The sequence below is a fragment of the Zophobas morio genome, unplaced genomic scaffold (assembly GCF_036711695.1).
Source record: "Zophobas morio isolate AGI-343-1 ecotype UQ-CSIRO unplaced genomic scaffold, CSIRO_AGI_Zmor_V1 ptg000090l, whole genome shotgun sequence".
In the NCBI taxonomy this organism is placed as follows: domain Eukaryota; kingdom Metazoa; phylum Arthropoda; class Insecta; order Coleoptera; family Tenebrionidae; genus Zophobas; species Zophobas morio.
The window spans coordinates 64,116-85,552 of record NW_026972195.1 but is presented as its reverse complement, the minus strand read 5'-3'; the positions used below and the strand labels follow the sequence as shown (position 1 = coordinate 85,552).

Here is a 21,437-nt window from a genome sequence, read left to right as displayed (position 1 = left end):
CCACCAAACACACTTAAAGCATGCAGAATCGACTCAGAATAGGAAAAGGAGACGTTTAGGTCAATTTTATGCATTCTGGCGTTCGTAGATACAAGAAAACTGTTAAAATTCTTCAGAAACGTCACTTTTGAAGTGTTTTCTTGTACTTTTAAGCCAATCAGATACCCTACGGGCTCGGAGAGTGCAACGAAACCATCAAATTTTAGCTAGAAACTGTATTTTTGTCGATTTTTATTGAATTTGAACTATATTTCAACGTTTTTTGATGGTTCTGAGCCACCAAACACACTTAAAGCATGCAGAATCGACTCAGAATAGGAAAAGGAGACGTTTAGATCAATTTTTTGCATTCTGGCGTTCGTAGATACAAGAAAACTGTTAAAATTCTTCAGAAACGTCACTTTTGAAGTGTTTTCTTGTACTTTTAAGCCAATCAGATACCCTACGGGCTCGGAAAGTGCAACGAAACCATCAAATTTTAGCTAGAAACTGTATTTTTGTCGATTTTTATTGAATTTATACTATATTTCAACGTTTTTTGATGGTTCTGAGCCACCAAACACACTTAAAGCATGCAGAATCGACTCAGAATAGGAAAAGGAGACGTTTAGGTCAATTTTATGCATTCTGGCGTTCGTAGATACAAGAAAACTGTTAAAATTCTTCAGAAACGTCACTTTTGAAGTGTTTTCTTGTACTTTTAAGCCAATCAGATACCCTACGGGCTCGGAAAGTGCAACGAAACCATCAAATTTTAGCTAGAAACTGTATTTTTGTCGAGTTTTATTGAATTTGAACTATATTTCAACGTTTTTTGATGGTTCTGAGCCACCAAACACACTTAAAGCATGCAGAATCGACTCAGAATAGGAAAAGGAGACGTTTAGGTCAATTTTATGCATTCTGGCGTTCGTAGATACAAGAAAACTGTTAAAATTCTTCAGAAACGTCACTTTTGAAGTGTTTTCTTGTACTTTTAAGCCAATCAGATACCCTACGGGCTCGGAAAGTGCAACGAAACCATCAAATTTTAGCTAGAAACTGTATTTTTGTCGATTTTTATTGAATTTGAACTATATTTCAACGTTTTTTGATGGTTCTGAGCCACCAAACACACTTAAAGCATGCAGAATCAACTCAGAATAGGAAAAGGAGACGTTTAGGTCATTTTATGCATTCTGGCGTTCGTAGATACAAGAAAACTGTTAAAATTCTTCAGAAACGTCACTTTTGAAGTGTTTTCTTGTACTTTTAAGCCAATCAGATACCCTACGGGCTCGGAAAGTGCAACGAAACCATCAAATTTTAGCTAGAAACTGTATTTTTGTCGATTTTGATTGAATTTGAACTATATTTCAACGTTTTTTGATGGTTCTGAGCCACCAAACACACTTAAAGCATGCAGAATCGACTCAGAATAGGAAAAGGAGACGTTTAGGTCAATTTTATGCATTCTGGCGTTCGTAGATACAAGAAAACTGTTAAAATTCTTCAGAAACGTCACTTTTGAAGTGTTTTCTTGTACTTTTAAGCCAATCAGATACCCAACGGGCTCGGAAAGTGCAACGAAACCATCAAATTTTAGCTAGAAACTGTATTTTTGTCGATTTTTATTGAATTTGAACTATATTTCAACGTTTTTTGATGGTTCTGAGCCACCAAACACACTTAAAGCATGCAGAATCGACTCAGAATAGGAAAAGGAGACGTTTAGGTCAATTTTATGCATTCTGGCGTTCGTAGATACAAGAAAACTGTTAAAATTCTTCAGAAACGTCACTTTTGAAGTGTTTTCTTGTACTTTTAAGCCAATCAGATACCCAACGGGCTCGGAAAGTGCAACGAAACCATCAAATTTTAGCTAGAAACTGTATTTTTGTCGATTTTTATTGAATTTGAACTATATTTCAACGTTTTTTGATGGTTCTGAGCCACCAAACACACTTAAAGCATGCAGAATCGACTCAGAATAGGAAAAGGAGACGTTTAGGTCAATTTTATGCATTCTGGCGTTCGTAGATACAAGAAAACTGTTAAAATTCTTCAGAAACGTCACTTTTGAAGTGTTTTCTTGTACTTTTAAGCCAATCAGATACCCTACGGGCTCGGAAAGTGCAACGAAACCATCAAATTTTAGCTAGAAACTGTATTTTTGTCGATCTTTATTGAATTTGAACTATATTTCAACGTTTTTTGATGGTTCTGAGCCACCAAACACACTTAAAGCATGCAGAATCGACTCAGAATAGGAAAAGGAGACGTTTAGGTCAATTTTATGCATTCTGGCGTTCGTAGATACAAGAAAACTGTTAAAATTCTTCAGAAACGTCACTTTTGAAGTGTTTTCTTGTACTTTTAAGCCAATCAGATACCCTACGGGCTCGGAAAGTGCAACGAAACCATCAAATTTTAGCTAGAAACTGTATTTTTGTCGATTTTTATTGAATTTGAACTATATTTCAACGTTTTTTGATGGTTCTGAGCCACCAAACACACTTAAAGCATGCAGAATCGACTCAGAATAGGAAAAGGAGACGTTTAGGTCAATTTTATGCATTCTGGCGTTCGTAGATACAAGAAAACTGTTAAAATTCTTCAGAAACGTCACTTTTGAAGTGTTTTCTTGTACTTTTAAGCCAATCAGATACCCTACGGGCTCGGAAAGTGCAACGAAACCATCAAATTTTAGCTAGAAACTGTATTTTTGTCGATTTTTATTGAATTTGAACTATATTTCAACGTTTTTTGATGGTTCTGAGCCACCAAACACTCTTAAAGCATGCAGAATCGACTCAGAGTAGGAAAAGGAGACGTTTAGGTCAATTTTATGCATTCTGGCGTTCGTAGATACAAGAAAACTGTTAAAATTCTTCAGAAACGTCACTTTTGAAGTGTTTTCTTGTACTTTTAAGCCAATCAGATACCCTACGGGCTCGGAAAGTGCAACGAAACCATCAAATTTTAGCTAGAAACTGTATTTTTGTCGATTTTTATTGAATTTGAACTATATTTCAACGTTTTTTGATGGTTCTGAGCCACCAAACACACTTAAAGCATGCAGAATCGACTCAGAATAGGAAAAGGAGACGTTTAGGTCAATTTTATGCATTCTGGCGTTCGTAGATACAAGAAAACTGTTAAAATTCTTCAGAAACGTCACTTTTGAAGTGTTTTCTTGTACTTTTAAGCCAATCAGATACCCTACGGGCTCGGAAAGTGCAACGAAACCATCAAATTTTAGCTAGAAACTGTATTTTTGTCGATTTTTATTGAATTTGAACTATATTTCAACGTTTTTTGATGGTTCTGAGCCACCAAACACACTTAAAGCATGCAGAATCGACTCAGAATAGGAAAAGGAGACGTTTAGGTCAATTTTATGCATTCTGGCGTTCGTAGATACAAGAAAACTGTTAAAATTCTTCAGAAACGTCACTTTTGAAGTGTTTTCTTGTACTTTTAAGCCAATCAGATACCCTACGGGCTCGGAAAGTGCAACGAAACCAGCAAATTTTAGCTAGAAACTGTATTTTTGTCGATTTTTATTGAATTTGAACTATATTTCAACGTTTTTTGATGGTTCTGAGCCACCAAACACACTTAAAGCATGCAGAATCGACTCAGAATAGGAAAAGGAGACGTTTAGGTCAATTTTATGCATTCTGGCGTTCGTAGATACAAGAAAACTGTTAAAATTCTTCAGAAACGTCACTTTTGAAGTGTTTTCTTGTACTTTTATGCCAATCAGATACCCTACGGGCTCGGAAAGTGCAACGAAACCATCAAATTTTAGCTAGAAACTGTATTTTTGTCGATTTTTATTGAATTTGAACTATATTTCAACGTTTTTTGATGGTTCTGAGCCACCAAACACACCTAAAGCATGCAGAATCGACTCAGAATAGGAAAAGGAGACGTTTAGGTCAATTTTATGCATTCTGGCGTTCGTAGATACAAGAAAACTGTTAAAATTCTTCAGAAACGTCACTTTTGAAGTGTTTTCTTGTACTTTTAAGCCAATCAGATACCCTTCGGGCTCGGAAAGTGCAACGAAACCATCAAATTTTAGCTAGAAACTGTATTTTTGTCGATTTTTATTGAATTTGAACTATATTTCAACGTTTTTTGATGGTTCTGAGCCACCAAACACACTTAAAGCATGCAGAATCGACTCAGAATAGGAAAAGGAGACGTTTAGGTCAATTTTATGCATTCTGGCGTTCGTAGATACAAGAAAACTGTTAAAATTCTTCAGAAACGTCACTTTTGAAGTGTTTTCTTGTACTTTTAAGCCAATCAGATACCCAACGGGCTCGGAAAGTGCAACGAAACCATCAAATTTTAGCTAGAAACTGTATTTTTGTCGATTTTTATTGAATTTGAACTATATTTCAACGTTTTTTGATGGTTCTGAGCCACCAAACACACTTAAAGCATGCAGAATCGACTCAGAATAGGAAAAGGAGATGTTTAGGTCAATTTTATGCATTCTGGCGTTCGTAGATACAAGAAAACTGTTAAAATTCTTCAGAAACGTCACTTTTGAAGTGTTTTCTTGTACTTTTAAGCCAATCAGATACCCAACGGGCTCGGAAAGTGCAACGAAACCATCAAATTTTAGCTAGAAACTGTATTTTTGTCGATTTTTATTGAATTTGAACTATATTTCAACGTTTTTTGATGGTTCTGAGCCACCAAACACACTTAAAGCATGCAGAATCGACTCAGAATAGGAAAAGGAGACGTTTAGGTCAATTTTATGCATTCTGGCGTTCGTAGATACAAGAAAACTGTTAAAATTCTTCAGAAACGTCACTTTTGAAGTGTTTTCTTGTACTTTTAAGCCAATCAGATACCCTACGGGCTCGGAAAGTGCAACGAAACCATCAAATTTTAGCTAGAAACTGTATTTTTGTCGATTTTTATTGAATTTGAACTATATTTCAACGTTTTTTGATGGTTCTGAGCCACCAAACACACTTAAAGCATGCAGAATCGACTCAGAATAGGAAAAGGAGACGTTTAGGTCAATTTTATGCATTCTGGCGTTCGTAGATACAATAAAACTGTTAAAATTCTTCAGAAACGTCACTTTTGAAGTGTTTTCTTGTACTTTTAAGCCAATCAGATACCCTACGGGCTCGGAAAGTGCAACGAAACCATCAAATTTTAGCTAGAAACTGTATTTTTGTCGATTTTTATTGAATTTGAACTATATTTCAACGTTTTTTGATGGTTCTGAGCCACCAAACACACTTAAAGCATGCAGAATCGACTCAGAATAGGAAAAGGAGACGTTTAGGTCAATTTTATGCATTCTGGCGTTCGTAGATACAAGAAAACTGTTAAAATTCTTCAGAAACGTCACTTTTGAAGTGTTTTCTTGTACTTTTAAGCCAATCAGATACCCTACGGGCTCGGAAAGTGCAACGAAACCATCAAATTTTAGCTAGAAACTGTATTTTTGTCGATTTTTATTGAATTTGAACTATATTTCAACGTTTTTTGATGGTTCTGAGCCACCAAACACACTTAAAGCATGCAGAATCGACTCAGAATAGGAAAAGGAGACGTTTAGGTCAATTTTATGCATTCTGGCGTTCGTAGATACAAGAAAATTGTTAAAATTCTTCAGAAACGTCACTTTTGAAGTGTTTTCTTGTACTTTTAACCCAATCAGATACCCTACGGGCTCGGAAAGTGCAACGAAACCATCAAATTTTAGCTAGAAACTGTATTTTTGTCGATTTTTATTGAATTTGAACTATATTTCAACGTTTTTTGATGGTTCTGAGCCACCAAACACACTTAAAGCATGCAGAATCGACTCAGAATAGGAAAAGGAGACGTTTAGGTCAATTTTAATCATTCTGGCTTTCGTAGATACAAGAAAACTCTCTTAAAATTCTTCAGAAACGTCACTTTTGAAGTGTTTTCTTGTACTTTTAAGCCAATCAGATAACCTACGGGCTCGGAAAGTGCAACGAAACCATCAAATTTTAGCTAGAAACTGTATTTTTGTCGATTTTTATTGAATTTGAACTATATTTCAACGTTTTTTGATGGTTCTGAGCCACCAAACACACTTAAAGCATGCAGAATCGACTCAGAATAGGAAAAGGAGACGTTTAGGTCAATTTTATGCATTCTGGCGTTCGTAGATACAAGAAAACTGTTAAAATTCTTCAGAAACGTCACTTTTGAAGTGTTTTCTTGTACTTTTAAGCCAATCAGATACCCTACGGGCTCGGAAAGTGCAACGAAACCATCAAATTTTAGCTAGAAACTGTATTTTTGTCGATTTTTATTGAATTTGAACTATATTTCAACGTTTTTTGATGGTTCTGAGCCACCAAACACACTTAAAGCATGCAGAATCGACTCAGAATAGGAAAAGGAGACGTTTAGGTCAATTTTATGCATTCTGGCGTTCGTAGATACAAGAAAACTGTTAAAATTCTTCAGAAACGTCACTTTTGAAGTGTTTTCTTGTACTTTTAAGCCAATCAAATACCCTACGGGCTCGGAAAGTGCAACGAAACCATCAAATTTTAGCTAGAAACTGTATTTTTGTCGATTTTTATTGAATTTGAACTATATTTCAACGTTTTTTGATGGTTCTGAGCCACCAAACACACTTAAAGCATGCAGAATCGACTCAGAATAGGAAAAGCACTGTTGATTTGCAATTAAAATTATCAAAAGTAAAATCTGTCAAAAATGGTGGTATGGTGGTTGGTTTTTCCTCGAGGGAAGATAATAACCGCTTTAAGAATGCTGCTAAAGAGAAATTGGCCGATAAGTATGATGTTCTAGAGCTTAAAGGTGTTCAGCCGCGTGTTAAGCTTGTGGGTTTGAAACAGATATACACTGAAGACGAAATTATTGAGTACGTTGAACATGCTATTAAAAACAATTCTGATGATATTAATCTTAATTCTGAATGTTCCTTTGTTAAGTTGTGGCCTACAAAAAAGAACTCCAAAATTTATCAGGTAATTTTACAGCTTGATAGAAAATCGTACGATTATCTTATGAATGCTGGAGGGTTGTTCATAGGGTATGATCATTGTTCAGTTTATGATGCTGTCGAGGTTTTGAGGTGTTTCAACTGTAATGGCTTTCACCACAGCTCTAAAAACTGCAAAAATGCTAAATCGTGTCCTAAATGTGGAATGCATGATAAACTCGATCATGCTGCTGCTGATTGTACTTCAACGGATTTGAAATGTATCAATTGCTTATCTGTCATAGCTAAAGAGAATCTTGATTTAGATGCTAACCATGCAGCTTGGGATGTTACGTGTCCTGTTTATATGAAGGCTGTTGAAAAATTCAAAAAAGATTTGCTTTTTAAGCAATGACTGCGTGCTACAAATGTTACTTCTTCTACCCCTGTATTTCAACATGTGTCTCTCTCCTCTAATAGGAGCGTCCTCAGTAATGATGGTTATTCTGTTACTTTGTCTTCATTATCTATATATTATCAAAATGTGAGAGGTTTGAATTCGAAGACGGTTGAGTTTTATAACAATATTTCAATATCAAATTTTGACCTAATAGCTTTGTCTGAAACTTGGCTTAGAAATGATTTTCATAACAGCGAAATTTTTCCCCCTGATTTTGTGGTCTTTCGTAAGGATAGAGACCTTAATTTATTAAACGTGTCAAGAGGTGGAGGGGTTTTGTTAGCTGCTAAATCCTCCCTGTCTGTGAAAGCTATCGTTTTTGACTCTGATGTTTTGAATCAACTAGGCAATATTGATGTGGTAGGTATAAAAATTGCTACTGGTGATAAATCTTTAGTTGTTTTTGTTACATACTTTCCCCCTGGTCTGAATTCTAATAATTTCTCGACGTTTGTTGATGTTGTACATTCCTTCCAGTTTATTTATGGATCTAATGTAATTTTTGTTGGAGATTTTAATATTCCCGATTTTCATTCGACTTTTAGTTCTGGGCGGATAGTAGGTCAGGTTGTTCCAATTTCACTTTTGATGGAAATGTTAAAACTCAAACAATACAATACTGTTTTGAACTTAAATTATAGATTATTGGATTTGGTTTTGTCTAATATGCCTTGCACTGTTAACAAATGTGATGATAGTATTGTGGAAGAAGACGTACATCATCCTGCTCTTCTCATTATAGTTAACGATATTTGCCGATCGAAGCGCAATTTTATAAAATCGAAGAGTGTGATCTGCAGGTATAATTTTCATAAAGTTGACATGAATTCTCTTAAAGAAGCCTTAAATCTTGTTGACTGGTCTTTTTTAAATGACTGCAATGATGTGAATGAAGCTTGCTCCTTGTTCTACAGTATATTATACGAAATATTTGATGCGGTAGTTCCGAAATATACGTTTCGGAAGAATGTTTACCCTCCTTGGTTTTCCTGTCAAATTATTCGTATGATTAAGCAGAAATTTAAACTGTGGAAAGAGTTCAAAATGCATGGTAATATGTTAACGTATGATAAATTTAAGACTATTCGAAAGGAGATCAAATATGAAGTTTCCAGGCTATATAAGGTATTTGTGGGAAAAATTGAGGTTAACATTTCGAAAGATTGCAATAAATTCTGGCAATTTATTAAAATGAAAAAGAAGGGTACTGGAATTCCTGTTAATATGACCTATAAGAATGAAGCTATTACTAGTCCAAACTCCATTGTTAACTGTTTTGCTGATCATTTTAAGTCAGCATACAGTTCAGTTAAAAGTGATTCCAATTTAAGTTTCGATTTCGACTCCCTTTCTTGTTGGTCCTTAGATACGGTTTCTGAGAAGAATGTAACTAATGCTATAAATAAATTAAAGATGAAATCTACATCTGGCCCCGACAATGTTCCGTCCTTTGTAATTAGAGAGTGCGCTGATGCTTTTTCGGAGCCGTTAACTGTTTTATTCAATTTGGCATTAAGATTAAATACTTTTCCGGATATGTGGAAGTCTGCAGTTATTATACCGGTTTTCAAGAAAGGCGATCGTACCGTCTTGGAGAACTACAGACCGGTATCCTTAATTAACAATTTTTCCAAAATTTTTGAATACCTTCTATCTGAATACATTTCATATTATCTGAAGCACAGCATTTCTGATTATCAACATGGATTTATTGCAGGTAGGTCCACGGTTACTAATTTGTGTTCTTTTACGCAATTCGTTGCTACTCACCTAGACTTAGGCTTACAGATTGATACTATATTCACTGATTTTTCAAAGGCCTTTGACAAGATGAGACACGAGGTTCTTATTGAGAAACTTGGTCGTCTAGGATGCTCTAGTGATTTTTTAAAATTCCTCTTGTCGTACTTAAGGGGTCGTAAACTTTGTGTTTGTGTTCATGGACATTACTCGGATGAGTTTATCGCTTTCTCAGGTGTGCCGCAAGGGTCTGTATTGGGACCGATACTTTTCAATATATTTATAAATGACATTGCTTCTAATTTATCAGTCCCGTGTTTGCTGTATGCTGACGATATGAAATTGTTTTCTGTCATTAGATCGGTTGAAGACTGCAGAAGTTTGCAGCTGAATATCAATAAGATAGTTGCTTGGGGAGATGTTAATGGTCTACCACTTAATGTTAATAAATGTGTTGCATTCACCTTCAGCAATAAAAAGAGGGATATTTCATACGATTACGTAATTGACACATGTATTTTACATAGACCTGAAACTGTCGATGATCTTGGAGTAACTTTTGATTGTAAATTAAGTTTTTCGAAGCATATACTTAAGGTCTGTAAAAAGGCATACGCGGTATATGGTTGTATCATGAGGAATACGAAGGATTTTAATAATGTAAGTACGTTTTTACATTTGTTTAGGACATGTATTAGAAGCATTATAGAATATGCAAATATAGTTTGGTTTCCGCACCACGCTAAATATATTGGGACTTTGGAACGCATACAGAGAAGGTTTCTGAAGTATATTTGTTTTAGACAAGATGGTTTCTACCCTCCAGTTGGTTACGAAATGTCTTTATTACTTGAGAGGTTTTCAATTATCAGTATTTCCGATAGACATAAAATTTCTGGTATAGTATTCCTTTATAAAATTTTAAATTCTAAAATTTACTGTCCTGAATTTTTAGGTCAAATTAATTTCAATATTAGCAAGCGTCTTATTCTGTCCAGAAATCAACAACTGTTTTATGTGCGCACACCGAAGACTGATTTTCTAGCCTTTTCACCATTGTATAAGATCCTAAAATTAGGTAACACAGCACAAAAAATGGTTGATTTATTTAGTTCTAATTCCAGAGTAATAAGATTAATTGATGTACGTGATTTATAAAATTAGTTTCTGAAGAATTACTAGTTTGTACGCATGTTCCGTAATTGGGTTCTTACCTGTGGAACATCGCAATTTATAATAATAATAATAATAATAATAATAGCCATGACGATATACAACGCTCTAGGCCCGTGCCATTATTACACATCTTAGCAGGCGAAGGGGGTACACCGGCCTAAGAGTTTAATGGCTTTATAGTGATTCTACTCATATTCAGATGGCGATGAAGTTGGTAAGTCAGAAATGGCATAACACAATTTGTGTGTGTCTCAGCTAGTCTCTTAGGCCCGAATATTCTCTAGCCCCGTGGAACGTTTATGTGTTATCCTGACTGTGTTGAAAAATTTACCAGGATGTCTACTTGGACATTGACAACTCCACCATCATATTATAATTAACATTTATACAAAATATTGTAAACATGAAAGCTTGAATAAATCTATTTGATTTAAAATTCGGAAATTGATATGTTTTCATGTAATTAAACGAAAAATTGAGCAAGGTTGGTTGCATACTACATTCGCAATGATTTGCAACACTTACAACAGAACACAGCGGCTTTACAATTAAGCTTTCATCTTGAGAACAGCAATGCAAATCTTAAGTTTTATATTTTCGTTTATTTAGTCTCGAATTCAACGGTTTTGCAATTCTGCATTCCTGTTTGCAGAAAGCAATTACTTGCACGTTTGTGTTTACTCTCGAGTTAAAAATACGAGCTGTGAATTTAAGACATTTTTTATTATATTATAAAATTTAATACAATATTAACATGTAAAGTCAGTGTTTAAAATTACAAAAATATCAAAAATTATCACAAATTGTAAACAAAACAAAAAAAAAACAAAAGAGACAGCTGATCCACTAGTTTCATCTTCGCTTAGTTCTCTGATACTGGATCCAGTTGTACACGTCTCGACCACTGCGATCAGAGAAGAGCTGGTTCGTTTCAACAAATTCTGCACACAGCTTCGGTGGTGCCAAATGACCCCTGGATATGTATTGCGAAAAATGTCTCTGCATTAAAGACATTTGCTCTGAGGTGAATGGTTTCTTTCCTCTTCTCTTTACAGGAGTTATTTGCAATTTCTGCTTTATCTCCGCGATTGTCGTTTTTCTTGGTGATTTCTGCGATTTTGGTGACTTCGTGTTCAAAGTTCCCCTGTGACTCGATATTTTTTTCTTTGGTGTTTCAATCCTCCGGTCTTCAGTACTGGCTCTCGCTATAAAAAATATCAGCAATGATATACAATTTTCTAGACTTTTCAGCATACGTACCCCCTACTTTTTCAGAAAGCGCTTCTTGTGTAGTATGTGTAACTTTGTCACACTTTCGACGATCCGAAGGCACTTCAGTAATATTGTCTGTAGTATAACATTCTATCACACCTGATTGTGAGACTTGAGTGTCTGTTGATACCTCCTGCATGAGGTTCGTTTCCATTCTGTTGATTGTACTTTCTGTTGAACAGGTAGTTTCAAACGAATCCAAACTGAGATTGTCTCCTAATAATTCTTCAGAGGTAATATGATCGTCTAACGCCGGATCCTCTTCAGGTACTGGTAAATCTTGTGCAATAGTGAGTATTTCGTCGAGACTTTTACCTCTGTATGAAAAGAGTTCTTCTCCATCTACGATAGTCAAAAATTTTGCCCACCCTGTTAGTTGAAATAAAAGTTCGTCTTGTCGATATACTTGTTCATGGACTTTCTGACTATGACCCATCAATTTTGCAATCTGACCGATTTCATTGTCATTCATTGTTAACAATTGGGAAAGGGTTGCGACTTGTTTTCTTAAATAAGTGGAACGTAAAAGATGCGGTTCTTCAGCACCACATTTCTCTGAGTAATCTCTTAAAACAACTGAAGCATCGATAAACATCGCTCTCGTAGGTATACCAAAAAGGTAATTGTTTGAATAGGGAACACCAGCTTCTTTTCGATATTGGAGAAACATATCTAGATACCTACAACACAATCAAAAATCTTTTAAAAAGTAGAAAAATCAAAGTACTCATTTACCTGCATTGATTTTCGTCCAACAGCACATGTAATATATGTAGACGCTTTCCAATCAAAGTCATAACTTTGTATTTATTCGCTAACTCCCGTTGATACATTGGAAGGGATTGAAGTATTTCATCATCAAGTTCGATTTTTTTGTTATACAATTCCAACGACATACTTGCAACTTCACTGACTCTACGTCTATTGTACACAATAACTCTTGCCAACGCAGCCTTTCCTAATTTTAGCCATGTGTCGAAATCGAAACCGTCCTGTAACCGTTGATACGCCTGCTCCGCTTCAGAAACTATCAATGTGGAAAATAATTTAACGTCCTTTGCCTTTGGTAAATTATGTAATTTGGCTGCTTTTCTTTGCAAGCTGGTTCGACCAGCTGACCTGCCAACATAGATTCCATAGTTTTTATCATGGAGAGTTTTGAAATTGTCGAAACGGCCACGCTCTTCACATTGTGTGGGAAGATTATGAGTTAAATAATCAACGTTAAGTGCGTCTAAAAGAAATGTAATACTCGATCGTAAAGCTTTTGCCAGACTTGGCTTTCCAAACTCGCCTGTTTCCTTGTCAAGTGAACACAAATTGAAAACTCCCTCTAGTAAGGCATCATAACCTCCATAGAGTATCAGATCTTCAAAATCCAGAATGGAGGGGTTTATGTCTTTAACATCTAAAATCAATCGTGCCATTCTACGCAAATGTTGGCGATCGTTCTTTAATGCGCTGTATGAACCACGATGCATTAAGGAATATCTTTCAGCAACAAGTTTCAAACATTTATCTTCTAATATCTCGTGTAGAATTAGCCCAACTTGAACAGGCTCTAAGAAAGCGAGAAAAAGTTTCTGACTGAAAGAATTCGCTGTAAATTCCTTCTGGATAATCTTAAAGCGAGCTTCTTTAAGCACATTTCTTCTATTTGGTGGCCGTCCAGTACATTTGCGTTCATGTCGAGCAAAGTTTCTGGTCATTATTTCACCAAAACAATTTGGGCAAGTAATTAAATTGGAGGCTTGTCCTGTCACTACTCTCCTTATAGCAATTTTTTCCTCACAGGTGGCATTTTTGTTAAAATTATAATCACCCTTTCGCCTGATCTCTCGTAACGCAGCATTCCGTTCCACACTATTAGCTTTCATAGTCATAATATTTTTCACTTCTTCCTGATCTTTGTGTTTTCGAAGAATATGTGAAGACATTTCAACAAAAAACTGTTCACAGAAATAACAACAATGGCGTTTTCCTTTGGTTTTTGACGTTAATGGGTTTACTAGGGCAGAAGAACCACAATCCATAATTAACGGTGTTATGAACTTACGTTCCTCTTCAATCGGCAGTTCCTCCCCTATTAATTTTCCGACGGGGAGACAGTAACGAACTTTCACTTGGATTTCACGTTCGCCAAAATTTCTAGACAGCAGCACAAGTGTTCTGTTTTTGTCGGAAAGTTTATTACCTACAACAAAAATTAAACTTCGATTTGCATTTTTTTGTTACTATACATACATTTATGGTCTGTCGCGGGCAAACCAGAATACAAAAATCCGCTGATGGTATTGTCATCTCCACTGCAAGCATCACAAACGTAATGCCCTTCATGTAAAACGGTGTGTATCTTCATTGAAACGAAACATTTCTTTATATAAATGGTCAAATGAGCGGAAATCCTGCAGTTTGATTCTTCAACAGGCGAAACCAATGGCGTAAACATCAAGTCAAAGTCTTCATTGCGGTTCGAGGTAGTGGGCATTGAAGAACTACTTGAACTTTGTCCTTCTATAAATATTTGAAAAATTATTAGAACATTATAAACGACTAATATTAGGTATAACGTAAGTTGTAAAAATCTCTACAGATGAGAGTAACTTACTTTTCAAATGGCATTGCATACATTATTTATTGGGTTGTTCCAGAGAATTATACAGGGTTAGTATAAAGTCCCGAAACGTTTGAATAACTTTGTTATTTGAAAAGTTTTTTTTTCTGAAATTTGCTTTGGATGTATAATTAAACATGGCAACTTTAATGGAACACCCAGATGTTGTTTCACTAGAAATAAACAAGTTGATAATTTCTGAAATTAGTTTTTTATTCTGCATCAGAAAATGCCAAAAAACCTGTATGTTGTAATCAATGCAATCAATGTTGTAGGTATATATCCAAAAAAAATTTCAGCAAAAAACTTTTCAAATAAAGTTATTCGCCCGTTCCGGGACTTTATACTAACCCTGTATATTAAAATATACTACATTTAGGTATCAGGCATAGCTAGAAAAAATTTTTCTAGTTATTTAAAAAAAAAAGTTTTGGTATGCCAAAAGTCTTATTTGCAACTTACATAACACCCGATTGGTGGTTTGGAGTTTAACATTTGAGTTAAGAAAAGATTTTTCAGATGGACGAATAAAAATATGTGATGGATGTGTGTAAGTTGTTTGTTTTCAAAAATGTGTAATATTGGTTTATGTTTATGCACGAAAGTATATTGGAAATAGCATATGTATAATGTATAGGTAATTAGTGTTACATGTGTTATGTAAGTTACGTTTATTATGTTAAGTTAGGTACTAATCATTTTTATAGCATCTTTGGAAATGTTAGCAAGAAAGCTAACGAAAAAAAATTGACATTTTAATAAAATTGATCAGAATCCGAGAAAATAGAAACCTGAGTTTAAGACAAGAGTAAAAAAATCTAAGTCGGCCATTAAAAAGACGTTTTGGATTTTTTTTACAAAAAGCCTGAATATTTCGTAATTATAATTACTTAATGAAATACCTACCTCCTTCAAACAATCTTTTCTTGCAAGTCTGTAACTGAGACTTCGTGTGCTCAGATGTTTCGCCATTTTCATCGCTTTCTTCTGACACTTCAGAAGTTGGCTCATATTCTTCGTCGGTAGCATTACTTTGGAAAGGTTCTTCGTCGCTGTCACTTATCTCGTATCGGCTGCAGGGTACGTATTCAAAAACGATCTCTTCTATTGGTCGCACCAAATCAACTTGCCAACATTCTGTGTCCTCTAAATGTTGTTTTGCCAATTTCAAAACATTCAGATCTATAGAAGAAGATTGACATGAAATAGATTGATTATAAAGAGTAGAAATGAGTTACCTGAACTACTCATTATAACATTGTCCAGCATCCTTTTTTTGAGTGTTTTATGCCATATTTGAAAGATTTTAGGAGTTCCCTCTGAATATGTCAGGTGATGGGTAAGACGTTTTTTTTTTCTGAAAAATAAGTGATGAACTCGTTAAGACCATAACACAAACACTGGTTCTAAAATTTCTTGGGCGAAACGAAAAAGAAAAAATGCGAAAACATGACAATTTTTTGCTTTGAGCCAGATACACCTTGCCACATATTGGTGTATCGAACTTTTGAAATATCGTGTTTTAATTTTTTTGTTTTGAAGCAAGAAAACAAAATTCCCGTTTTGTTTCTATTTTGAAACCGGAAAACGGGTTTTTCCTGCTTGTTAAGTATTTTTGTTTGAAGCGAATAATTACATAATTATAAGTACCAAATGAAGTTCCAAGATTCCACTACTGATCACAAGCTAAATTTCTAACAATTTTCTACGAAAGCAAAAAGCGAAACTACTTACCAATGCAATCTTTTGACTTCAGTCATTGAAGCGCACAAGGGATCAGGGCAGAAATATAAAACTGTGTCGTCCTCTTCTAAGACCACCACTCTGGCATGAGATAAGCATTGTTCACAAATAACATGCCCGCATGTGACTAAGTAGAAAGACTTACTGGGCAACAATGGCAATCTACAGGAGTGGCATACAATTTTTCCTAATAAAAAAAAGTGAAAAATAAAATGTCAAACACATTTTGTCATAACATACTCATGAGGGGCAACGGATAGTTTTCTTGAGGCTTACAGACTACACATGTTTTTCTTATACAAGTTTCTGTTCTTGTGAGCTCCCTTGTACACATATGATTCTGGATATCTGCTTTATAACTATTTGTTATAACATAGGCTAGCCGACGCAGTTCGATATTAATATTTTGTGAAAAAGGCATCTCCTCACTTTCAACCTGCTCTATTTCCTGCGGAGTTAAATTATGTACCATGATGCACTTTAAACTGCCCAAACATTGGATCTTGTTACATATAATAAATTCATGGCGGTATTTGCACTGAACCCTTCTACATCTCTTCATTAAGAACTCTCTGCAGGGAGTGGGTGTTAAAATTCTAAAAACGAGATCATATAGCACATAAAATTTCAGCGGATCGAACCGATGAGCTACTGAAGCTGATCGATTAAATTGGAGTCAAAGACGAAAAATTAAAAAAAAAAGTACCAATAAAAGAAAGTGGACAACTTCCCTCCTCTATTTGGCCTCTGCATACAGGGCATTGAGGCATATCACGTGCAATCAATTCTCTTAAACAACCTTCGCAAGTACTATGCATACAAGGGTTCAAAATGCACCAAGAGGTCATGCTTATTTCGGAGAAACAGACTGGACAAATAAACTTATCATTTTCTTGTTCCTCTATTGTCCTATGAGTAAATTTGCATTTGCTTCCGTATTTACAGTTGCCGAATTGTTTAAATTCTTGACAAATGCCCGAAATTTGTAATGTTCTCAACGTCTCGTACCTCATGGTGTCGCTTTGATATAGCGTTTCTCTGTACTGGATTTCATCTTTTGAGGACACATGAAGGTATCGACAGTACTCTCTATGACATCTCTCCATTTGAAAGTCCCGACAGAACTTATAGGGATGCTTTAAATTGCACATCGGATCTTTACATTCCCCCTTCGAGAATTTCGTACAATAACTACGACAAAAATAAATACTGAAACTTTGACTTGAAGTGTTGCACTTTAATCAAAATATAATCTAGTGTTGAAAAATTGTGACTTCAAAGAGATTAATTAAAAACTGTTTTCAGGGAACAATTTGAATATACACCGTTTTTTTAGGAGTTGCGTATTTTTTACTTTTATACAGGATGGCAGGTTTGAATTGCCAAACGTTAACGCAAGCTGTATCACTTCAAATCAAGCAAGAAATCATCCTTAAGAAGTTGGGGTCGCAAATGTGCTGTTATCGACCTTGCCAATTTTGCCGTTAGTACTCTTTCTGACCCTGCGTTAATAGATCCTCAAAAGCGTATTTTAATTCGGATTGGAGCAAACTATGGCCCCAACTTCTTAATAATTGTTGGTTTGTTTTGACGTGATAATGCAGCTTGTGTTATCGTTTGACACTTTGTATAACATAAAATTGTAAGTGAATTATTTTAAAATGAAATCAAAACATGCATGTTGAACTTACTATTTCTAAATTTCACGTAAACAATACGTTACTGTACTTTTTATCTTCTGTTAATGGGAAGAATATATCCAATAATTACAAAATTAAAAAAATGCTGATATGTACTTATCATTTTTGTTATTTTTTTGTTCTATATCGCTGCTTTTCTAAATGTGCATGTCCAGAGTTTCCCTCACTTTCAGAGCATTCTAATTTTTTTATTATTACCTATTCGTAGTTTTTTCAAAATACTTTTTAATGAGATATTACAAATTTCGCAGGGCGAGTCATTTACCGCGCGTTCCTTGATGTTTCATCAATTATTAGAAATGATAATTTATTTTTGAAATTCCGATGCCACGTTGGCACGCTATTCCAATTTTCTTCAATTTTTTTGGGAATGAAAGTATTCACAAATAAAATCGCAGCAGGGTTATTTTTTAAATTTGTGTAACAAGATTTTGTGGAAAGACGCGCTTTGTTGTGGTATAAATAAAATTAAATCTTCATGTACATAATGTTTATCAAAAAAATAAGTATTACAATTTTCAAATAACGATATTCCAATTTTTTCAAATACAACATCATGTATTTTATTATCGCATCTCATTCTATTTTTTGTTTTCTTCCCCATTTGTTAAGTATTTTCTATATTTAAAGTTGAGAGTTCCTATGTTTTTTTTTTTACTTTTTTAAGAGACATTGACATATTGAAAAAATGAGCACAAAATTAGAATAAGATATCGTAATAAAACACTGTGTGCTAATGGAAAAATATAAATATCCATATTTGTAAATTGTATTAAACTATCAGAACTTTTTTAAACAATGGGTATTTTAAAATTTGATTTAATTGGTACGACAACAAAGTGCCAAATATTGTAACACACAATTTGCGATTTTTTTGATAACTCTTTCATTGTCGAAAGAATTAAAAAAAAAAGGAATAACGTGGCAACCTCGCAATCGATTTTAAATGATAAATTATGCTTATAAAAACCAGGAAATGGCTAGTAAATGTAGAAATATATGGGCGTTTCATTAAAAAAAAAAAAAAACAAGCAGTGTCCCAACCCTAATAAACTGAAGATTCTGAGTTAAATAAAAATAATTTTAGCATACAGCCCTCAAAGTATCGTAAATTTTGGTGCTTGACTTTTTTTCTAACAATTTATGAGTTATCGATGACCGCGTGTTTTGTGACTCACCCTGTATAATGATATGAAATTTTTGCGATAAAATTCAGGTCTGTTAGAAGAAGAAAGAAAGCAAGCCAATACAACTAGATTTTAATAACTACCCAAGCTCTAATCTACTCCCACTACTAGCACTATTAACATATACTCTTTTCTACTGTGTTGTTAAATAACTGCGTAACACATTAGACAAATTTTTTGATTAATTGAAGCCAATGGACTTAAAATATATTCAAATTGATAGCAGGGCGTTCCGATTTTATTGTTCTGTTGTATAACTGACGCGAAGTAGTTTTTATCATTTGCGAAAGTTGCAGACTCGATATTGTCCCTAGACCAGGGTTGGCCTGACTTTTTGATTTAAATCGTAATTTAAACCAAGTATTTTTTTTTTAATCATTGATTTAAATCATTCTTGATTTTTTAAATTTTCTTTTTGAATTACGAGCATATAATGCATGTTACAGTCTTTTAAATGCAATTTAATTCAATAAGGGTACTACCTGAGTGCCGCCGCAATTTACGTAGATTTTTCCGGGACACCACGAAGGCGAAAGATCCGTTACAATTTACAAGTACAATCCAATTCTCCTAACTTTGGCAGTGTCGTAAATTAATAGCAAAAAACAAGCATCTGGCATGTTTACGTTTACGTCTACAATGGATGCAGACCCTTTCAAGCTTTCAATAAAAGAAACTGACAATGGTTTTACGACACTTTCCCAAAATTAATAGAATTAGACTCTTGGAACGTAAAGTATTTATTTCGTCAGCTGCAGTTTACATTTGCCGATAGAGGCACGATTCAAACTAGGCAGAGCCGCATTTGTGAATGTATGAAAATACCTAGAAAATGAAAATTACAACAACTACTAAAATATAGCTTTTAAAAACTGAATAAAAATAATTAAAAGTTAAAATTTAGTTACATAACTTTTAATTTTTGTCTCACTACTTTTGAAGTTTGAATTACTGTGGGTAACCGAAAAACTAAAAAAATCAAAGAAAAATTAAAAACATTAAAAAAAACAAAAAAAATGTAATTTAAAAACTAATCATTGATTTTTGATTTTTTTTTTAATCCGATTTTTTCCAACCCTGACATAGACATATATGTATTTATAAAAATTTAGCAAACTAGCATTAGCATTTTTATTGTTTTACTCTTAGAAAGCCATTTTTGTGAAAAATTTTGTTTTTGTCGTAGAAGCTTATCGATTGAAATCAAACTGTATCACTACAAGAGCAGCATAAAAATGCAAGTACTAAAAACAATCTACAACATTTTTCAACTTTCGTATTCCTTATGGGCAGCATATGTTTTTAAACTTTAACAAAAGCAATAGTAAGTTAAAAATTTGAAAAAGAAAAAAATACCAGGCTACGGCAAAAACGTTGAAACAAGATCAATTTAATAACACTAACAGAAAGATCGCTAAGAAATAAATATCTGAATTTTTATGATAACGGAACTTTAATGTTGTTTTAGATGTAATTTTTTTCAAGTCTGAGGTCATTGATAAATGAGCTTTTTTTCTTGATTACCAATATGGATCAACCACATAATTTAACAGTATTTCTAACTGAATTCAAAAAGATGGCACACTGAAATACATTTACTTTTAAATATGAAAGTATTCTCTATTCAGGCCCTTATTTTACGCCACCCGACTCTACGACTACTTTTGCGTTAAAATTAAGTTTTTGATTTTTTTTATAATTACTTTGTGTGGTTAATGGCGGTCGTCATTCAACAAATACATCGGACTAATGATACACAACTAAAATGTATAAAAATCTAAGTGAAAAAATGACCACCAAACCACTGTGGCCGGAACTCCCCTAGCGTTATCTGCACAACACGTTTTGTTCAACAATTTAAGCCAAAGTATAGAATCACCAGAAATTATTGTTATTGAAGTGCGTAATAAAAAAAATTATTCACCTACCTTTCTCTAGAACGACCTAGGCCAGAACTTCCTGCTTCCGAGTCACACATATTGTGATAAAATTCACTTTTTTTACGTAACAACGATGGCAGAATAAACAACGATGGCAGAATAAACAACGATGGCAGAATAAACAACGATGGCAGAATAAACAACGATGGCACAATAAACAACAATAGCGTGATAACAACAACAGCGGCTACATTCGACTCTTCGTTACAACTACAAATTGGAGACTGACGGGACGCGGTGGTAGGCTGGTAGGTTGGCGGCAAGTGCAGTAGACAGTATTGCACAATATTATTACACTTGCTACAGATTTCCAAGGTCAACGAGACAACGCTGGATGCATCAGATGCAGATGCATCGTTCCCTAATTTGATTTAAATGTTTGCAGTAAAATAACGATGAGTAACATTTTCATGCTGGCATATAACGCAGACAAATAAACTTTAAAATTATTCAATACGCTACGATACTGCTATCAATGGTTACCTATTTATCAGTAAAAAATTAGAAATTTGTCATTCTCGTTAATATTTTGAGCCTCAATAAAGTGGCAACAGCGCTGAAAATTTCAATTCAAGTCAATTTTTAATTAAAAAAGCGATATTCTGTTTAACATTAAAATAACAGAGACGTTAATCTCTTACTATCTTATTTGTAAA

The 21,437-nt window shown here is 34.3% G+C and overlaps 1 protein-coding gene and 1 long non-coding RNA gene across 6 annotated transcripts; one reads left to right on the top strand and one right to left on the bottom strand.

Annotated features, from left to right (window-relative positions):
* The first annotated feature begins 10,405 nt into the window (after positions 1 to 10,405).
* On the top strand, positions 10,406 to 10,769 carry LOC135144272 (uncharacterized). Its single transcript, XR_010283059.1, has 2 exons — positions 10,406 to 10,539; positions 10,593 to 10,769. It is a non-coding gene; the product is annotated as an uncharacterized LOC135144272 (long non-coding RNA).
* A 260-nt stretch (positions 10,770 to 11,029) lies between these two features.
* Positions 11,030 to 21,080, bottom strand: LOC135144270 (uncharacterized). 5 transcript variants are annotated; one of them, XM_064076252.1, is made up of 10 exons: positions 20,770 to 21,080; positions 16,195 to 17,145; positions 15,946 to 16,141; positions 15,450 to 15,568; positions 15,118 to 15,393; positions 13,842 to 14,111; positions 12,892 to 13,791; positions 12,333 to 12,831; positions 11,586 to 12,277; positions 11,030 to 11,530 (listed from the first exon to the last, which is right to left on the bottom strand). In XM_064076252.1, exons 4-10 carry the CDS (start codon positions 15,478 to 15,480, stop codon positions 11,178 to 11,180), a joined length of 3,021 nt encoding a protein of 1,006 aa, XP_063932322.1. In that variant the 5' UTR covers positions 15,481 to 15,568; positions 15,946 to 16,141; positions 16,195 to 17,145; positions 20,770 to 21,080; the 3' UTR covers positions 11,030 to 11,177. The 5 variants fall into 5 exon arrangements, with proteins under 5 accessions (XP_063932322.1, XP_063932318.1, XP_063932317.1 ...); XM_064076248.1 differs by having other exon boundaries at positions 12,333 to 13,791; positions 16,195 to 16,550; positions 16,661 to 17,145; positions 20,770 to 21,074; XM_064076247.1 differs by having other exon boundaries at positions 12,333 to 13,791; positions 20,770 to 21,074.
* Positions 21,081 to 21,437: the final 357 nt, after the last annotated feature.

Excerpts from the sequence above, each read along its gene's own strand:
- LOC135144270 (XM_064076247.1), bottom strand. The coding sequence starts at position 15,480 with ATGCTGGACAATGTTATAATGAGTAGTTCAG. Across the intron at positions 15,394-15,449 it reads TGTTATAATGAGTAGTTCAG|ATCTGAATGTTTTGAAATTG; the intron begins GTAACTCATTTC and ends CTTCTTCTATAG. Across the intron at positions 11,531-11,585 it reads GCTTTCTGAAAAAGTAGGGG|CGAGAGCCAGTACTGAAGAC; the intron begins GTACGTATGCTG and ends TATTTTTTATAG.